We start from the raw sequence: 19,990 nt of genomic DNA, 5'->3' as shown, positions 1-19,990 counted from the left end.
CATCTTTGTATTTAATATTGATTTTGTTCAGTGCTTATCCAGCTTGTTTTTTTTATAAGACTGACACACAACATAAATGTTAAGGATTGATCTTTTAAAATTGTAAAATGCTGATCAATATGGCCAATTTTAAGGGCTGTATTTTCACTCATGGGTTTGGCGCAGTGAGTTGGGGCGTTTCCAGTTCCACAAACCCAACCGGGGAGAAAGTGGCCCAGAAGGACAGGTTTCCATCTGGGGTGGTGGGGTTCCCTAGGAGCCAGGCCAGGCGACCCTGGAACAAGTGCGGATGATATGAGTGCGGATGATCTTTCTTTATATTCTTTAAATTTATAAAAAGAGAGGCAGAAGTGAACCTAACCCCCTTAAGGGAATGAGGGTGGGGAAATAATGGGGAAGCAGGAAATGGCAGAGGAGTTGCATCAATATGTCACCCAGTAAGGCTGGTCATCATACCTGGAGCCTAGGCTTATAGCCAAAGACGGTTCCCTATGGAAACCCAGCATCATTTTCCAGAAGGGAGCAAAGGTTGCTGTGGTTGATGTGACAGCGCATTATGAAGATGATAATAGGCGCTTGAGAAGGCGTGGGAGGAAAAAAGTCAAATGTATAAATGCATCAGTCTTCACAGTAGAAGACACTAATAGCATTCCAAAATAGTTGAGGAAATAAATACAATAACTATCACTAGAGAAAAAATACTAGGGAAACTAATGGGGCTATAGGCCGATAAGTCCCCTGGACCTGATGGGTTGCATCCTGGGCTATTAAAGGAAGTAGCTACACAAATAGTGGATGCATTTGTAGTAATCTTCCAAGAATCCTTAGATTCTGAAAAAGTCCCAGAAGATTGGAAAACTGCCAATGTAACACCCTTATTCAAAAAGGGGGAGGGGGGGTGCGGAGGCAAAAAATAGGTAACTATTAGCCAGTTAGCTTAACATCTGTCATTGGGAAAATGTTGGAGTCTATTGTAAAGGATGTAATAGCAGAGCACTCAGAAAAGCATAATATAATCAAGCAGAGTCAGCATGGTTTCACAAAGGGGAAATCATGCCTGACTAATTTATTAGAATTCTTTGAGGAGATAACAAGCAGGATGGATAAAGGGGAACCAGTAGATGTAATATATTTGGATTTCAAAAAGGCGCCCGATAAGATACTGCACATAAGGCTACTTAATAAGAGCCCATGGTGTTAGGGTAGCATATTAGCATGGATAGAGGATTAGCTAACTAATAGATGACAGAGAGTTGGGATAATGGGGGCATTTTCAAGATGGCAACCTGTGGAATGCCACAGGGATCAGTGCTGGGGCCACAATTATTAATATATATATATATTGACTTAGATGAGGGAAGTGAATGTACTATCGCCAAGTTTGCGGATGACACAAAAAATAGGTGGGAAGGCAAGTGGTGAGGATGACACATCGAGGCTACAGAGGGATATAGGCAGGTTAAGTGAGTGGGCAAAAACTTGGCAGATTGAATATAATGTGGGCAAATGTAAGGTTATGCATTTTGGCAGGGAGAATAGAGGAGCTGAATATTATTTAAATGAAGGACAACTGCAGAAAGTAGCAGCACAGAGGGATTTGCGAATCCTCATGCAGGAATCCCAAAAATCTAACATACAAGTTCAACAGGGAATCTAACATACAAGTTCAACAGTTCAATAGGGAAGGCAAGTGGAATGTTGGCCTTTATTTCAAAGGGAGTGGATTATAAAAATAGGGAAGTCTTGCTAAAACTATACAAGGCACTGGTTAGACCACACCTAGAATACTGTGAACAGTTTTGGTCCCCATATCTAAGGGGAAATGTACTGGCATTGGAGGCAGTCCAGAGAAGGTTCACTAGGTTGATCCTGGGTATGGAGGGGTTTTTTCTTTGAGGAGAAGTTGAGTAGGTTGGGCCTGTACTCATTGGAGTTTAGAAGAATGAGAGGTGACCTTATTGAAACATATAAGATTCTTCGGGGGCTTAACAGGGTAGGTGCTGAGAGGTTGTTTCCCCTGTGGAAGAGTCTAGGACCAGTGGGCATAAACTCAAGAGTAAGGGGTTGCCCATTTAAAACAGAGATGAGGAGGAATTTCTTCTCTCAGAGGGTAGTGAATCTGTGGAATTCTTTACTACAGAGGGCAGTAGAGGCTGGGTCGTTAAGTATATCCAAGGCTGAGATATACAGATTTTGAATCAGTAAAGGAATCAAGGGTTATGGGGAAAAGACAGGAAAGTGGTGGAGTTGAGGATTATCAGATCAGCCATCATCTAACTGAATGGCAGAGCAGACTTGATGGGCTGAATGGCCTACTTGTGTTATGGTCTTATGGATCCCAGTGCAGAGGCTGGTTGGTCATAAGGCACTCAGTGCAGCAGCACTGTATCAATAAAGTTTTAGAAAACAAAAAGCATAAGCCCTCACACTCCCATCCATGCCAACTTATGCCACCCACCCCCATGGCCCTTCATACTCTCCATGCCAATCTATGCTCCTCTACCCACCCCTCATACCCTCAATGCCAACCTATGCACCTCTGCCCACCCCCTCCTTATGGCCCCTCAACACCCTCCATCCCAACGTATGCTCCTCTGTCCACCCACTCATGGCCCCTCATATCCCCCATGCCAACGTATGCTCCCTCCCACCCACTGTGGCCCTTTAAAGCCCCTATGTGAACTTAGTGCCAATTCATGCCAATCCATGCCCCCCATCCACCACCTTTTGCCATTTTACCTACCATGCCAACACACCTAGTATCCACCATGGGCTGCCCTCAGGACTCATGCTGAGATTAAATAAAGTTCCAAGCATCTATTGCAGACTTTACCTTTAAAAATATACACTCTTGTTCATAAACCCCCATTTACATTCCTTCAACTACATTATCCATTATAACAACAAACATTCTATTCAATTGCATAATCCCTTATAAAAGCAAGCATTGGAATTCATAGTCTCACTTTGGAGACCATAACCAGGAGAAGCTGTCAATTAAACTGAAATGGCAGGCACCCTACTGTGATAAATCAACCAGTGTGAAATCAGTTATGCAGCACTAATCCAGTAATGATTGCCCCAAGGCTTACGTCAACAGACAGAGTGAAATAGCAAATAATCATTTTATTAACACTCGACAGTTTATTTCAAAGAGCTAAAGGGTAAAAGTTTTAAATGTCTTGGCAGTGTGATGGCTCCCTTTGACAGTTCATCTTGATGCTTTTGATAGTTGTTTTTGACAGTTCCAATGAGTTTCACAGTTCCAACAAGTTTATGCACTTTATACACATTCATGCATACTTTTAGGAATCCCAAAGGGCACCCGACTTCCCCAAAAGTGCACCTGAACTCTCCAGAGGGTACCAAGGCTATCCAAACAAATTCACAAGTTCAGACCCGCTCCTATCAGGTCTAATCTGTGCACATCGGGCTGCATCAAAATTACACAAGTGGGGACAGCTGCCTCCGCGAAATGCGTGTGCGCGAACCCCTATCTGGGCCCATGACAGCCCCTGCAAAAATGGTAGGTGCCATGTTTGGAGGCAAGACTGCTGGATTCAGAGCTCTTCTGCCACTTTTGCAATGACAGAGAGGCTCTCCATCATTGCAAATATCCAGGCCTAAGTCCACTTAGTATTACATCACCAATTTTAAAAACGGCATCATATGCACACATCATGGGTTCGATAACCTCACCCACAGTATAATTACTTTTAGCTTTACTTCATTATATCTTCAGTTATTAAATCTAAAAAATGTAAAACCAGTAGTAAAATACAGTTACATGATGCTATAATATGAAGCATGATATGCAAACAATTCTCAATTTTAGAATTAAACATTAAAAACTGCTGTATACTTTGGTGCCGGATGCAGGCATATAATCCAAAAATCCAAAAGTTGAATTATCATTCAAAACAACAGTAAAAAAAATTGTAAAAAGTATTGGAGGCTAACAAAAAATGTTTCTTTAAGCATTACTAAAACATTATCAAAGACAATGAACAATTTTACACTGATAGCAACTGGTAAGTGATTATGATACAATGGTTTGACCTCACTGATTTTTACTGGATTGTTTCGACTTCTTGCAACAAAAAAGTTGCTTTAAATTCACATACAAAATATTTATAATGCAATAAACTATTTTAAATAATTTTAAAACTAGGAAAAAATTCATATGTAATATAATACAGTGTTTGTTAATGCATGCATTTCTAAATTTAATTAGAAGAAAAAGTATAGATTTATTTGATGTAGCGTATTACAAACATTTGGCCATGAATTCAGAGCACTTAAGGATTAGGCTCGTTTGGAGGACGAAGTTTGCGTGTGTTGAAGTAGCACACCACTTGCTGAGGCAATTCAGCCAGTACACTTTGTGCAAGAGCTTCTTTTGTTGCCTGTAGAGTACAAATGTTAATCAAATTAATATAAGCCAGTTTAACTTGAAATCTGACCTTAAATCTGACATTAACAATTGTTTAAATGAACATTAACAAATTTGTTTAACTAATAATGCCATGTGAATCAAAAATATACATTAATTGCATGCAAATTTGGGATCAAACAACCTTTACATTTTTAATTATTTAGGGGTAAAATTTCCAAGTCATTAGGCACAGAGGATAGAATATTTTGTTTCGTGTAAAATGTACTTGCATATTTCTGACAATACCTCAACAGTACTTGCTGAACATCTGTATTGTCAAAAAATGTGAAACCAGAAAGTAACAAGAGGCTACAAAAGGGTACAAATGTGACAGGCACACTAAAGTATATTGTCAGGATAATTTTTGTTGTAGCACAGAAGGTAAAACAGCTACAATACATAGGCAATAAATGCTGGTTATACCAGCGACGCCCACATTCCATGAATGAAGAATAAAAAACTTCGAATGAAGGAGACTACCACCTACTGGTCAGGCCACTGCATCATGATGGTGCAAATCATGGAGCGTATTCCAACAACACAGACCGGTAAAGCATATGCTCCAAGTCTGACTTGTGTCTCTTTACAGTTTGTTTAAACTTTGTCCATATGACAGGATCCCAGTAAGTCATGAAGATGGGGCACTGAATCAAAAGTTTGTGAGTAACTTCTGTTGAAACCAAAGGACTATTTGGTCCTTGTAAAGCACTTATTTCAGAAGAGGTTAGCAAACAATGTTTTGGATTGGACAAAAGTTATGATCTGTGCTTACTTAGGTTTTATGCAGGGTAGTGTGACTTTTGAAATGGAAGCTGGTAGAAAAATGAAGAATATTCAATAAGGGACCTCGAGGAACTTTCCAGGTGTGATGTTCAGAATGTCAAATTAAATTTTAACTACATGATTGATATTATGATACAAAAAAGCAGGTATTTTTTGAGTACCTGTATGTTTAGTTGGTTTTCTCAATAAAACACAAGCAATGATGTCAGAAAACCAAACACTCAGGTATTACAATTTTTGGATAAGTACATATGATGAATGAATTTTAAAAATCTATTCATGAACATGAAGCCACTGTCAATCAAATCACATCACATTTTGCATTCCTATTTTATTTAATAGTTGCAAATTAGTCAATAATAATGTCCTTCCCCAAGTTGTTTCCAAACTTGGATACAAAGCTGTTACTCTTCAGCCTAACATCACTGAACTCGAAGGAATATTTAAACTCATTTGCACTGTGCATCAGCAAACACTGAATTTAACCACCTGAATCACAGGTTTAGCAATTGTAATAATCGCAAACATTCATTAAGAATGGGAATATTGATTGTTTATCAAGAAAAGCACAAAAAAACGGCACAAGCGGAAGTGAGTGAGCACTTGGAAGATTAAAATAAAGCTACTTACTCCAGGAATGTTGATGAGGTTGATAGTGCTTGTCATTATTTATGTGCAAATGATACAGAAACTTCCACTGAGGTGCAGTTAAACTCAAATATACAAACATTGCTTTACAATTTGTGCCACTCCATCATTAGCGTCACAAAAACGGATAACTTGCTATCAGCCTCACCAATGAAATGCATTAAATGTAATTAAATTGTTGTATTTGGGTGGCAAAATCAAACTAAACTTGCCGTAGAAAATTAAGTTCTGGCAATTCCAATCCATTTAAACATTTATCCACTTAGTGACAAGTGTTAATTATTGCCTAATGATTTCCCTGAACACTGAAAATTAAACACCTCAAGGGCAGAGTCTCATTCCTTCAGGTTTTAATTGTTGGTGATTTTAAAAATGTCAGACTAGAGTTTCCGCTTTAGGCATAATCAGCAATCGGGGCGCAAATTTGGCACAAATTTGTTTAGTCTTCCAAAGTGATGTTTCAAGTTTCCACTCAAACTCATTTGCATTGTCACAAACAACATCTTTCATAACCCACACACAACTGGGCAGTTTTGTAACAATATTGTTTCTGCAAAAAATGTTTTGATATATTTAAGAGTGGTAACTTGGTGTATTTTTTATTAATATATCTGAAAATGTGTTTATCACAAAATGTATGCACTTTTAATAAGTATCTAGTTCTCTGAGTAACCCAATTTTAAATAACTGAAAATGACAAAAATCATATTGAACCATTTACTAGCTTCATTGGTATACATTAATTTAAGAGCCTTCATGAAGTTCCACAAACAATGCAGTTAGTGGAAATTCACCATGCTGATTAATTCATGTGGGAGATTCATGGGTAGGGCTGATTTCCAGTACAATGTTTTTTAAACCGATGCAAAAGATCACGGAAACTTGCATTGGACGTAACTTGTACTTGAAATTAGTTGACGTTTTGCACTGATTTAGACAATTCCAAATGAATTGTCCTGGTAAACCCTGTCAAATCTACAATTATTTTATTTTCCTTTCTTTTTTCTCCTTCTCTTAATCTAATCTTTCATGCCTTCTCTTTCTTTCACTTTGTGTATGATTTGATATTGAGTTCATTCACTCTAATTTACATTACAAAGTACTGATAGCACAGACATAGGCCATTTGGCTCAATAGGTCCATGCCAGTGATAATGCTCCACACAAGCCTCCTCCCACCCTTCTTCATATAATTCCATCAACATTCCTTTCTACTCTATTCTCCCTCATGTGCTTACTAAGATCCCTCTTAAATGGATCAAAGCTGTTTCCCTAACTACTCCTTGTGATATCAAATTCCACATTCTAACCACCCTTTGGGTAAAGAAGTTTCTCCTGAATTCCCTATTGCATTTATAAGTGATTGTTTATATTTATGGTCCTTAGTTCTGGTCTCACCCACAAATGGAAATATCTTCTCAACATCCACACCATCAAACCCTGTCACAATCTTAAAGACCTCTATCAGGTCACCCCTCAGTCTTCTCTTTTCCCTGCTACAACAATATTTGCCCAATTCTTCAGTCCACACCACAAATTCCATTCCCTTGCCACTGACTCCACTGCTCTCCCTGGCCACTGTCTGAGGCTAAAGCAGGCCGCTTACAAGCTTGGTACTCTATATGACCCTGAACTGAGTTTCTGATTCCATATCCTCTCTCCATAAATAAGACTGCCTTCTTCCACCCCATAGCATCACTCATCTCGCTTCTTCTCTCAGAGGGCCATTAACTTTTGGAATTCTCTACCCCGAGAGAGCAGTGAATTCTGGGTTATTGAATACATTCAAGGTTAATTTCACAGATTTTTGATCCACAAGGGAGCCAAGAATTATTTGGGGGTGGGGGCAGGTAAGGAAGTGAAATTAAGTCCACAAGTCAGATCAGCCGTGATCTTATTGAATTGAGGAGCAGGTTCGAAGGGCCAAATAGCCTACTTGTTCCTATTTATGCTCTTATGCTGCTGAAACCAACAACCATGCCTTGAGATTTAACTAATTCAACACTCTCTTGATTATCCTCTCACCTTACATCTGGGCCAGGATTTTCCAATCATCAGGCGGGTTCGGCAGAAGCAGGTGGCGGCAGTCATGGAGTCAACCACCGCCTGTGATTGGCTCCGCATTGCAATTTCGCATGGGCGAACCAATTAAAACTCGCCCTGCGTGGATCGCGAGCAGTAGTGCTGAGCACTACCTGCGCAGGCCGGGGGGGGGGGGGGGGGGGCGCGACGAGAGGGGTGAGTCAAGTCCAGCGCGCAGTTCACGCGTGCACACAAAAGGGCGCTTCAATCTCCCTGAGGCAGCTCCGTGCCTCAGGGAGACTGAAGCACTTTTTAAAACAATAACTAAAGACAATAAAAATTTAATGAAACATGTCCCCTCATCTGATTGTATCACCAGGTGGGACATGTTTTTATTTTCAAAGGAAAGTTTTTATTTAATTATTAGCTTTAGGAAACCTCATCCCACTCGCAGCCAACTCCAGCATGCACCCGCCGAACGAAATATCGCTCGGGTTCGCGATGACTTCGGGCGCATCACGCGTCATTTTCCGTTCCGGCATGTCGGGCGCGCGCCTGCATGCCAAATGTAAAATTCTGCCCCTGCTGTAAAACCCTGCGGCCCGTATCTTAATTTGCACCCAGTCCCTTCACTCATGCTCACTCTCCTACAGTGGCTCCCAGTCCAGCCATGCCTTGACTTGAAAATTTGCGTCCTTGTTTTCAAATTCTTACATGGCCTCACCGTTTCTTTGTAACGTCCTCCAGCCCTACAACCCTCCAAATCCTCTTGTGTTTTTCTAATTTTATTCTATTGTACATGCCCAATTTTCATCACTTCACCACTGGTAGCTGTTTCTAAGCTCTGGAATTCCCTCCCTAAGCATCTCTGTCCTCCTTTAAGATGCTCTTTCAGACTTAACTATCCTGTACTAGTATCTTGTTATGCAGCTCAGTGTCAAATTTTGTTTGTTAACATGCCTGTGGAGTGCTTTGAATGTTTTACAACAACCCCAGATAAATACAAGTTATTGCTGATGTTGCACTTGGCTAGAGAATGTCCCTGAAATGGGTACCTGGTCGCAGAATAAATCTATTTTGATGAATTCTACAGTTGTTTTTGAATGTTTATCTAAATATGCTCAGTTCCAAGAATCTGGAAAAGTTTGAACTGCAACTTGGACAAACAATTGGACAGGGCATGATAGAAGCTATTCCAGTAAATGTGCTAGCTACAGTGGAACAGATAGGAGTAGACATATGCCAGAAATTATAATGTAAATCAGTATTTACAATTATTTTTTAAAACACAATATAAAATTAAATCTTGAAGGCGATGCAATCATATTACACTGTAACCATGTAAGACTTACATTATGAAACTTTCTGAACGGTACAAACTGGACAATATCTCGGATAGCTATTTCCCCAGTGGGTGATTTAAGAACACATTCATCACCATCCAGAAATTCCATGGCACTGAAATCTGCTCCACCAACACCAACAATGATGATGGACATCGGCAACTTAGCAGCATTAACAATGGCCTGTCTTGTATCATCTAAATCTGTGATCACTCCATCCGTGATGATCAGGAGGATGAAATATTGCTGTTAAAGGAAAGAAAAAAGGCATGTCACCATATGCAATTCAAAAATGCATTTTATATCAGCCACAGCAAATTCAATGGATACATAATTTGAGATACACAATGCAGTAAGACTGCATTTACGGTACAAATGTAGTATCACTAAGATAGTTTTGCTTCACACTGCTGCTAACCCCCAACAGGAGTAAAAATTGTGGCTAAAATTTTAAACTTGGGAATAAAGGAATGATGGAGATATTAAACTGGTGCAGCAGCAGAGTGGGGAATTCACAGAAATTCTAATGCGGTTCAAGTCCTGTTCGGGCTACACCATTTTAAGACAGACAACAAGGCCATGGAGAAACTGCACATGATTTACAAAAACTGTGTCAAAAATGAGAGGTTTTAATTACAAGGAGAGATAAGGAAATTGGAATTTAAAAGAGACAAATATTTGGTGAAGAAAGTTGAAAAAAAGTATTGGGACAAAGCTGAAGATTGAAACCAGCAGCATAGCTCAAACTTGATGGGCTGAATGACTTTATTTTGTGCTTTAATTCTACAAATTTAGGAGAATTAAAATAATACTTAATTTTGAAGACACATTTTAAACAGTTCCAAAACAATTGGAGTCAAAGGAGGGGGATTCCATTTCATAAGCACAACCAAAATCAGGTGACATCACAGAAGTGAATGTTGGAAAATTCAGGTGAACAGGCCAAAGTTTCCCAGTGCTGGCTGGGATTGTCTTCTCCAACACCTGCTGGGAATGCTGCTGCTTCCCAGTACACCATATGCAAATGAGCTGACTTCTCATCAGATTTCCATCCTAACTGCTGCTCTCCAAGGCTGACAGGTAGAAGGTGACAGTACGTCATGGAGAGCAACAGCAGCTTCATTTTAGCAGCTTCCCCCTCCCAGTCGACCCCTATTACCTGCTCCAGGCCTCAAGCTTGGCCAAAGCCTTCAATGGATGCCTTCCCTCTGACCTTTAGAGAGCTTATGCCCCTTTAAGGTTTTTCACTGCCAAAAGTTCCTCCCTTGCACTAATGGGTTCCTCCTAATGATGGCCAGGACCCTATCACGTATATGCAATGACTCTCAATCCAGGAAAATGGATTGAGATTAGGAAGACATAATTCTGCCTTGATGGAACTCTGCCTCAAAGAGGAGAATTCACCTCCAGATGTCTTGCTTTAGATGATCTGTTCATGAAGAAAAGGTTTAAACAGGAAATGAACCCTAGAGTCTTTCCATCAAGCACTCCAGCAGTAGAGTGAGAAAGGAATTAGGCTGCAAGGACTCCATGTCATTACCTCTCTTTTAATGCAAGATGACACAGAAATATTGTTCACCACTTTTCAAGACTAAGTCACACTGCAATACTTCTTACAGCAATCGAAAATACTCAGTTCAAAATATTATTTGGGATTCCTTGTCTCAGTGAAGGTTTATTTATCACGTGGGCAGATGAAAATCTCCAACTCTGGTAAATAAGAGGTCACTTTTTGTTTCTTCACGTAAAAACTACTAATAGATTCCAGCTTAATCTTCTATGCTCTAGTCAATACTTATTTTTTACGTTGCTCATTTGTAACAACATAATGTCATCCATGGTTGTCGTTAAAGTCATTATAGTGCCATTCAATCTACAATGTATTTTTTCCATGGCCAAAACATTCAAAACCACACAGTGATATTTTCCTTCTTCAAGCATTTACCAGAAACTACATAGTGCTAGTTTGTACTATTCTTTATGGTATGCACCAACATATTAGGTGAAATTGTATATTGTTTTAAAAAATAAAACATTTCAATATCGTAATAAGTAGTAGTTTCCTGAGATAAACCGCATCAGAAATACAGGGAACAAAATTATGATGCCTTTTAGGTCTTGATTTTTTCCTGCAGGCCTCCGATGGAGAGAGGCCCCAAATGTACATGTAGAAATACTCACTGAAGCTATTGGCTGCTGTGCTGCTGCAGCTGCAAATCCTGCCACATGGTTTATAATGGGTGAAAAGTTTGTGGGTCCATGGAGCTTGACTTGAGGCAGACAGTTTCGATAGGCATCAACTATCCCCTCCACTCCTAACAAACACAAATCATAAATGAAATATCAAATTTCATGTAAGAAAGAGAACTTATCATTCTCACCACAACTTATGATCCTACAAGTAACCAGTTTTACAGAAGATGATACTCAAAATGTAAGCCTGTTTTTATGTTTTAGAAAACATTTTGTACCAATGTACAATTTGAATAACATTAAAAGAAAAGGAACTGCCTGCATTTATATAGCACCTTTCAAGACCTCAGGTCATCCCAAAGTGCTTTACAGCCCATGGAGTATTTTTAAAACGTACTGTGTGTTGTAATGTAGAAAAAGGGGCAGTCAATATGTGCACGGCCAGCTCCCACAAACAGCAATGCAATAATTATCAGGTTTTTTTTTAAAACTGATGCTGGTCGAGGGATAAATATTGGTCATATTATACTGGGGAGAACACCCTTGCCCTTCTTCAAAAAATGGAGCTATTGGACCTTATACATTCAGCTAAGGGGGCACACAAGGCCTCTGTTTCACAGCATTCTGACACTGCAACAATCCCTCATTACTGCACTGAGGTGTCAGCTTAGATTTTCTGCTCAAATCTTTGAAGTGGCACTTGGACCAACGCAACCAGTTAATTTTCTTGTATTAAAAATTACGTGAAATTGATTTACAGGTGATTTATTATTTGTAAATACCTTTTCTTAGTAAGTTTACTATACACCAAAACTGAAGTGATAACAGATGAGACTAGTACATTGTGGGGATGCTCCTCTTCAAAAGCCATGCTCAAACAGATGCCCTTAATACAGCCAACAAGAAAGCCAAGACTGAGGATCTAGCTGCTCAAACTCATTACCTGGAAAGCATGCGTCTCAGATCACTAGATGCTGGGAGCTCTACCTTTGGATTGACCTGACATCAGCCTTGCATACTGCAACTACAAAAGTTGTTTGGAGCTTTAAGACAGGAAATGAATGAAGCAGAGACCATTGTATCTTTTATGTACAATTTAGATGCATTTTTGAAGCAGATAAAGATACAAGGGCCTGGATTTTCCAGCCCCACCATGGCGGTTCGCAGTCCAGCCAAAAGTCCACTGGCTTTCGGCAGGACCATACGATCCCGATGGTGGGCGGGTTTCAAGGAGGGTCTGAAAAGAAGAAGAATTTGCAAGATTGGAATTGCTTCAGCCCTTAGTTTGAATTTTTATAAACTTATTTTCCAAAACTGAAAGCACATATACACAAATTGAACCATATCCTATTCAAACAAATGGAACCAGTAAAAGATAGAAAAAACTGGCTTTTAGGTTTTCTCTTAGCATCAGTGCTTCCAGGTCACAAGCAGCTGATGCTAGCACTACAGCATAATTATCATTTCACATCAGATGTTATATTATTATTTAGCTTAACACTGAGCATTTAAATTAAAATTTGTTCTAGCATACTCATAAGTACATGCCAACTTTTCACAGTACAATTAAGTACATGATACCTTATCTTTTACACTATCTTTTTGTACTTTCAAAACATACCAACACATTCAAATAGTTCCAAGTATTATTATCCCATTAAGAAATCCTTTTATGTTTTCATTAACAAGTGAAACATGATGCAACCTTCCACACAATGTAGTACTGAAGTATATAGAGTGACTCTTCTAAAGGTTTTGCATTTTTGTGTCTTTTAATTAATTATATCTGACCACGCTGAGTAATTGATCATGAAACCTCAGTGCTACAAAATATCTCATCTTACACAATACTGCTAACCACCAATTCTTTGCAAAAGTAGATCAGAACTGCCACTACCATAATTTTAAAACGGGTAAAAAAAAATGTAGCAGAAGGAGAATGTCATACCTGCACAGAATGGATTGGTGGGGTTGAAATTAAGTGCAAATTCATGTGATACCTGCAGGGGAAAAAAGCCAAACTATAAATTGTACACAAAATATAAAATCAAATTAGTAATACCTTTCACTAATTGTTCCATATTTACCTGCCAATTAGGGGGTATCTGTGCACCAAATCCAAACGCCGGGAACAATTTGTCTCTGAAATAAAATAATCATAATCAGACATTCGCCAGTAAATTGAAAGCAAAGAAAACATATCATAGCCAGCAATGAGCTATAACAAATATTCTGCAAAAGCTAGTCTAGCATCATTTACATTGCAGACCAAATTGTTCCAGCCAGGTTTTACCTTGTTCATAATGCCCAGCTCAGATTGAAATTTTCTTGCCAAGAAATTGCTTGGCACATATATGCTGACAAGAAAGCAAAGAGCTCCACTTTGGTGAAATTAAGAAGAGTGTTCAGGCAATCCAATGGAAATCAGACATAATATTTCTGACCTCAAAAAAGTTTTAAACTTTCAAGTTCCCAGACCAATGGGACCGCCAAAGGCTGTCCTAAACTGCTTCCAAAGGGCACAGGCCGTAGAGGAGGCTTTTATTACCAAGATTAAAAAAACTGACTCTTCAAATTAAATAGTATTCAAACACTAGAATTAGAAATAATGGAGGAAGAAAATGAATTAGAGGTGTATAGGTAGAAAAGTATAAAGAATAAAGATCATGTTGAAGGTTATCTTGCTCCAATTCTCATTTACTCATCACAAGAGCAATTAGGGAAGGACAATAACTGCTGGCCTTGTCACAGGTGCTCACATCCCAGAAACGAATTTTAAAACATGCATAGGGTGAAGGCACTCAAGTGACAAATGATGAGGCAGAAAACAAGGTATCTATAATTTGTTTATAGGTAGATGAATTTAACATTTTTTTTTTTTGAAAATTAGTTAGGCCAATAGTTTTTTTACGAAATATATTAATGACTTGGGATCAAATTTTTGCTACTGAGGCAAGTAGCCACCAGGACCCACCTTGGTTTAAAGATTTTCGCTTCAGGGAGGCAGACGCATGATCTGACTAAGGCCTGCTGACGCATGAAGCAGATCCTAGGCTGCGGTGGCGGGCGGGCGGGGGAGGAGTGTGTGCTGAGGGAGGCTGGTTAGAAAGCCTTACTTCTCTGCACTTCATCTCAGTGATAATAAAAGCAGTTAGGCACCAAAGCCCATACCCTCCCACTGGTGGCCCTCATTATGCATGCTTGGCTGAAAACCGAGGCCAATAAAAGCATGAGCCCAGGAGGAATTCTGTTTTGACAAGTGAAGTGGCTTGTTGGCTTTGCTTTATTAACGTCTTTAAGTGGTTATAGTGAGCTGTTCTTTCTGCGATACCTTTTGTTAATGTCTCAATGTTTATTTGGACAATATTAAGAGGTGTGAAGTTTTGAAGCCTGTGTTATTGATACTTAAATGGTCTGTCTGATCGACACTTTTTAGGGTTGGAGGAAAAGCAGTTTTTACTCAAAGAACATTTCTGAATGGGTAGTTTTTTTATCCCCCTCAACAGTTCACACTTGCCACTGTTATTACATGGCTCACTGGTTATGTACATAGTGCATACTGGGTGAAAGGGCATGGAAGGGTCATCTTTTGGCATGGAAGGTATGAGAGGCCATAAGGAGTGGCTGGGGATATGGGTAAGACTTTTTGAACTTACTTTTTAAAAGGTTCCCAAGTCCATGCTATGGTTCATGACTCCTCCGAGGGGCCATGAATCATGTGTCATAGAGAAACTGGACAACTCCACAAAAACTGCGGGGTGCTAGAAGATGTTGTCCCTGCAATGGAGCCAGCCATATGTGGAGTATAGGGTGAGGGCTTGCTAACTGCACCCTTATCCCGCAATGGCAAAAACTGCTGCACCTCAATGGGGGTGGGGGAGTGATCCTTGAATTGGGTCATGCCTGCCATTTTTACATGGTTCCAGTAGCGAAAATCCGGCCCTTGGGCTTGGGTGTATAGAGTACAATTTCAAAATGTGCAGTTGATACAAAACTTGGAAGTGTAGTGAACAGTGAGGAGGATTGTGAAGACCTCAAGAGGGGATAGTTAGGTTAGTTGAATGTGTGGACACATGGCAGCTGAAAATGAACTCTCAGAAATGCAAACTGATACATTTTACTAGGCAGAAAAAGGACAGGCAATGTAAACTAAAGTGTATAATTCTATAGGGGGTGAAGGAGCACTGACACCTGGGTGCATACATGCAAAAATGGAAGGTGGCAAGGCAGGTAGAGAAGGAGCTAAAAAAAAAAACACACACAGGACCCTGGGCTTTAAAAATAGACGAGGAGTACAAAAGCAAGGAAATGATAATGAACCATTCTAAAACACTGGTTCTGCCACAATTCTGTATTATGTCCAATTCTGGGCATCATGTTTTAGAAAGGATATGAAGGCCATGGAGAGGCTGCAGAGATTTACTAGAATGTTTATCGTTAGGTAGGTAGATTAGAAAACCTGGGGTTGTCCTTCTCAGAGCAGTGTTGAAAGGAGATTTGATAGTGGTATTCAAAATAATGGGTGGTATGTCAGCAGCAAGGACAGATGGGTGGCTCTCAACTGGTTCTCCCCTTCCCAACGCCAGGTCCCCTGATCCCGAGTCCCACCGAACGAGGGACCTGCAAACGACGATGGGGTTTTCTATATGGGCTCCCCACAAGGCGAGACCTGCACCCCCCACCAACCAGTCACTGGGTGAATATCAGCAGCAGCAGCAGGATTAGGCCCTAAAGTGGGTATTAACTGCATTAAATTCTGTCCCATATGCAGTGCAAACAGAGTAGATAGAGAGAAACGGTTCCCATTGGTGGGAGGGTCGCAAACTGTAAGATGTAGATTTAAGCTGACTCGCAAAAGAACCAAAGATGTTATGAGGAAAACCTTTTTATTCAGCGAGTGGTTATGATCAGAAATGCACCACCTGAAAGTATGGTGCAGGCAACACTGGCATCTACCCGGCAATGTGAGAAAAGGACAAATTCAACCCAGCCAATTACTACCAAACCTGTCTAACTCTTGATCATCAGTAAAATGAATGAAGGGGTCATCAACAATGCTATCAGCGACACTTGCATAGCAATAATATGCTCACTGATGCTCAATTTGGGTTCCTCCAAGGTCACTCAGCTTCTGACAACCTTGGTTCAAACATGGACAAAAGAGCTGAACTCCAAAGGTGAGGTTAGAGTGATTGCCCTTGACATCAAGGCCACATTTGACAGAATGTGACATCTAGAAGCCCCAGCAAAACTAGAGTCAATGGGAATCAAGGAGAAAATTCTCCATTGGTTGGAATCATACCTAGCACAAAGGAAGATGGTTGTGGTTGTTGGAGGTCAATCATCTCAGTTCCAGGACATCACTGCAGATGTTCTTCAGGGTAGTGTCCTAGGCCCAACCATCTTCAGCTGCTTCATCAATGTCCTTCCCACCACCGTTAGGTCAGAAGCGGGGATATTCGTTGATGATTCCATAATGTTCAGCACCATTCAAGACCCCTCAGATATTGAAGCAGTCCATGTCAAAATGCAGCAAGACCTGGACAATATCCAGACTTGGTCTGACAAGTGGCAAGCATCATCCATGCCACACAAATGTCAGGCAATGACCATCGCCAACAAGAGAGAATCTAACCATTGCCCCTTGACATTCAATGGCATTACCATCACTGAATCCCCCACTATCAACATCCTGGGGGTTACCATTGACCAGAAACTGAACTGGATTAGCCACATAAATACTGTGGCTACAAAAGCAGGTCAGAGGTTAGGAATCCTGTGGTAATTAGCTCACCTCCTGACTCCCCAACACTTGTCCACCGTCTACAATGCACAAGTCAGGAGTGTGATGGAATACTCTCCACTTGCCTGGATGAGTGCAGCTCCAACAACACTCAAGAAGCTTGACTCCATCAGAACAAAGCAGCCCACTTAATTGGCACCACATCAACAAACATTCACTCCCTCCATCACCGACGTACCATAGCAGCAGTGTGTACCATCTACAAGATGCACTGCAGGAACCCACCAAGGCTCCTTTGGCAGCACCTTGCAAACCCACAACTGCTACCATCTAGAAGGACAAGGGCAGGACACACATGGGAAGACCACCACCTGGAAGTTCCACTCCAAGTCACTCACCATTCTGACTTGGAAACATATCACTGTTAATTCACTGTCACTAGGTCAAAATCCTGGAACTCCTTGCCTAACGGCACTGTGAGAGTACCCGCACCACAGGGGCTGCAGCTGTTCTAGAAGGCAATTAAAAGGCCTGTTAAGGCCATTAAACAATCAATTAACTTAAATTTTTCACTGCCCGTCCAACCTTATGGTTGGCGGGCAGGCAAAAAGGCCAAGCGGCCTTTGCATTTTTTTGGAAACCTCATCCATGGGCGGGGTGAGGTTCCCAAAAGCAAATAAAAATAAAAGTATTAAAATTTAATTAACATGTCCCTGCTCATGTGAGTCACATGAGGGGATATGTTTCGTTACATTTTTATTCTCTTTATTATTTTTTTTTATTGAACTCATCTCCCTGAAGCAGCTCTGTGCCTCAGGGAGATTATGAAGTCTGCACTCGCACGCACGCACCAAGGTCACACTCGTCCTCTTTGCACTCGCCCTGCTCTCCCTGCTCTCCCTCCTCCCCCCCGTCTGCATAGGCAGCACTGAGCGCCGCCGCTCGCGTTTCATGCTAGGCAGGCCTGAACAGGCCCGCCACCATGAAATTGCCTTCCGGCCCCTATCGCGGGCAGCGGGCGGCTTCCCGACCACCCCCACCGAGTCCTTCCAACATGGGTCAAATTCTACCCCATGTGATGAGGATAGCATTAAATTCAAAAGGATTTAGGCTGGCGGAATGGGTCGACGCAAGACAGACTAAATTTAATGCAGGGAAGTGAGAAGTAATTCATTTTGTAGGAAAAATGAGGAGAGGCAAAATAAATTAAAGGATTCAATTCTAAAGTGGGGGTGGGGGGTCTGCAGAAGCAGAGGGCCTGGGGGTATAAGTGCAAAAATCATTGTTGCAGCAGGGAAGGCTTAGAGAGTGGTTAAAAGAACATATGAGATCCTGGGCTTTATCAATAGGGCCATAGAGTACAAAAGCAAGGAAGTTATGATAAGCTTATATAAAATACTGGTTTTGCCTCAACTGGAGTATTGCATCCAGTTCTAGGCACCACACTTTAAGGAGGATGCAAAGTCATCGGATAGGATACAAAAAAGATTCACAAGATTGGATCCAGGGATGAAGAACCTCAGTTGGATTGGAGAAGCTGGGACTGTTCTCCTTGGCAAAGAAAAGATTTGATAGTGGCGTTCAAAATTATGAGAGGTCTGAACAGGGTAAATAGGGAAAAAAAACTTCTAATTGGTGGAAGGTTTGAGAACAAGAGGACACTGATTTAAGTTTATTAGCAAAATAATCAATGGCATCATGAGGAAAAACGTTTTTAGACAGCGAGTAGTTGCAATATGGAATGCAATGCCTGAGAGTAAAGCAGATTCAATTGTTGTACTTATGGAGCAGAACATTACTCTTGGCATGCAGGCACGCGCCCGACACAGCCGAGCATAAAATGATGCGCGATGAGGTCGGGAGTGTGGCCCGGCGACTTTGTGCAGTCTCATAATATTTCGCTCGGTGGGTGCGCGCCGGAGTCATCTGCGGCCAGCCGATTGTTAATGGCCTTATTAGGCCTTTTAATTATTAAAATCAAATTTACGCTGCGCTTCCAACTTAACGGTTGGCGGGCAGGCGAAATGGCCAAGCAGCCTTTACATTTTTTAGGAAACCTCATCCACGAGCAGGATGAGGTTTCCTAAAGCAAATTAACATTAAACAAAAACTTTATTTTTGATTTAAAAACATGTCCCAGCTCTTGTGATAGATTCACATGAGGGGACAAGTTTTATTAAATTTTTATTCTCTTCATTTTTTTTTTTACACAGCACTTCATTCTCCAAGGCAGCTCCGTGCCTCAGGGAGATTGAAGCACTCTTTCTCGTGCATGCGCGAACTGCGTGCTAGGCCCGGCTCTCCCTCCTAGCCCCGCCCGCACAGGCAGCGCTCTCGCTCATGATCCATGCAGAGTGGGCCTTAATTGGCCCGCCCGCATGAAATCGTGGTGCGGAGCCAATCGCAGGCAGCGGTCGGCATCCCAACCGCCACCGCCGAGGGCAAAATCCTGCTCATGGGGGATATAGGATGTTTTGAAACTGTGTCTTTAAGGTAAACAGAGGTGGTCATGTGACCTGTTCTGATGTCTGCTTGACAAAAAGCCTGGGCTTGTTAAAAATCAAAGGAAGGCCCAGACTGTGTTAATGGGGCAACGGTATAAGGTGCTCACGGTTAGAGACAATGGCAGCAGTCTCTGAGTTCACAATGGGTAAACTCTGAGTCTCCCAAAGTCCCAGAAAGGTGTTGAAAGTATTGGGTTGTAAACTGTCTACTTACCTCTAAGATGAATAGGAGTTGGGGTTAAGATGAGCTAATCAGCATTCCTAACTGGATGCCAAGGTTAATATATTTCACGTTGCCATGGGGAAGAGTGCAGAGGAAG

The 19,990-nt window shown here is 41.0% G+C and overlaps 1 protein-coding gene across 3 annotated transcripts in view; it reads right to left on the bottom strand.

Moving 5' to 3' along the window:
- Positions 1-3,106: 3,106 nt before the first annotated feature.
- Positions 3,107-19,990, bottom strand: part of LOC144679845 (copine-3-like) — a 91,913-nt gene continuing 75,029 nt past the window's right edge. For all 3 annotated transcript variants that reach the window (XM_078540699.1, XM_078540697.1, XM_078540698.1), the window contains 5 exons: positions 13,511-13,565; positions 13,372-13,423; positions 11,412-11,545; positions 9,240-9,476; positions 3,107-4,406 (listed from right to left, as the gene is read on the bottom strand). In XM_078540699.1, coding sequence (XP_078396825.1) covers positions 4,299-4,406; positions 9,240-9,476; positions 11,412-11,545; positions 13,372-13,423; positions 13,511-13,565 — 586 coding nt within the window. In that variant the 3' untranslated portion in view covers positions 3,107-4,298. The remainder of the gene's footprint in view (positions 4,407-9,239; positions 9,477-11,411; positions 11,546-13,371; positions 13,424-13,510; positions 13,566-19,990) is intronic.

This window comes from Cetorhinus maximus, chromosome 4 (assembly GCF_964194155.1).
Source record: "Cetorhinus maximus chromosome 4, sCetMax3.hap1.1, whole genome shotgun sequence".
Classification (NCBI taxonomy): Eukaryota; Metazoa; Chordata; class Chondrichthyes; order Lamniformes; family Cetorhinidae; genus Cetorhinus; species Cetorhinus maximus.
The sequence above is the reverse complement of the archived record's forward strand: the minus strand, read 5'-3'. Positions and strand labels throughout refer to the sequence as shown.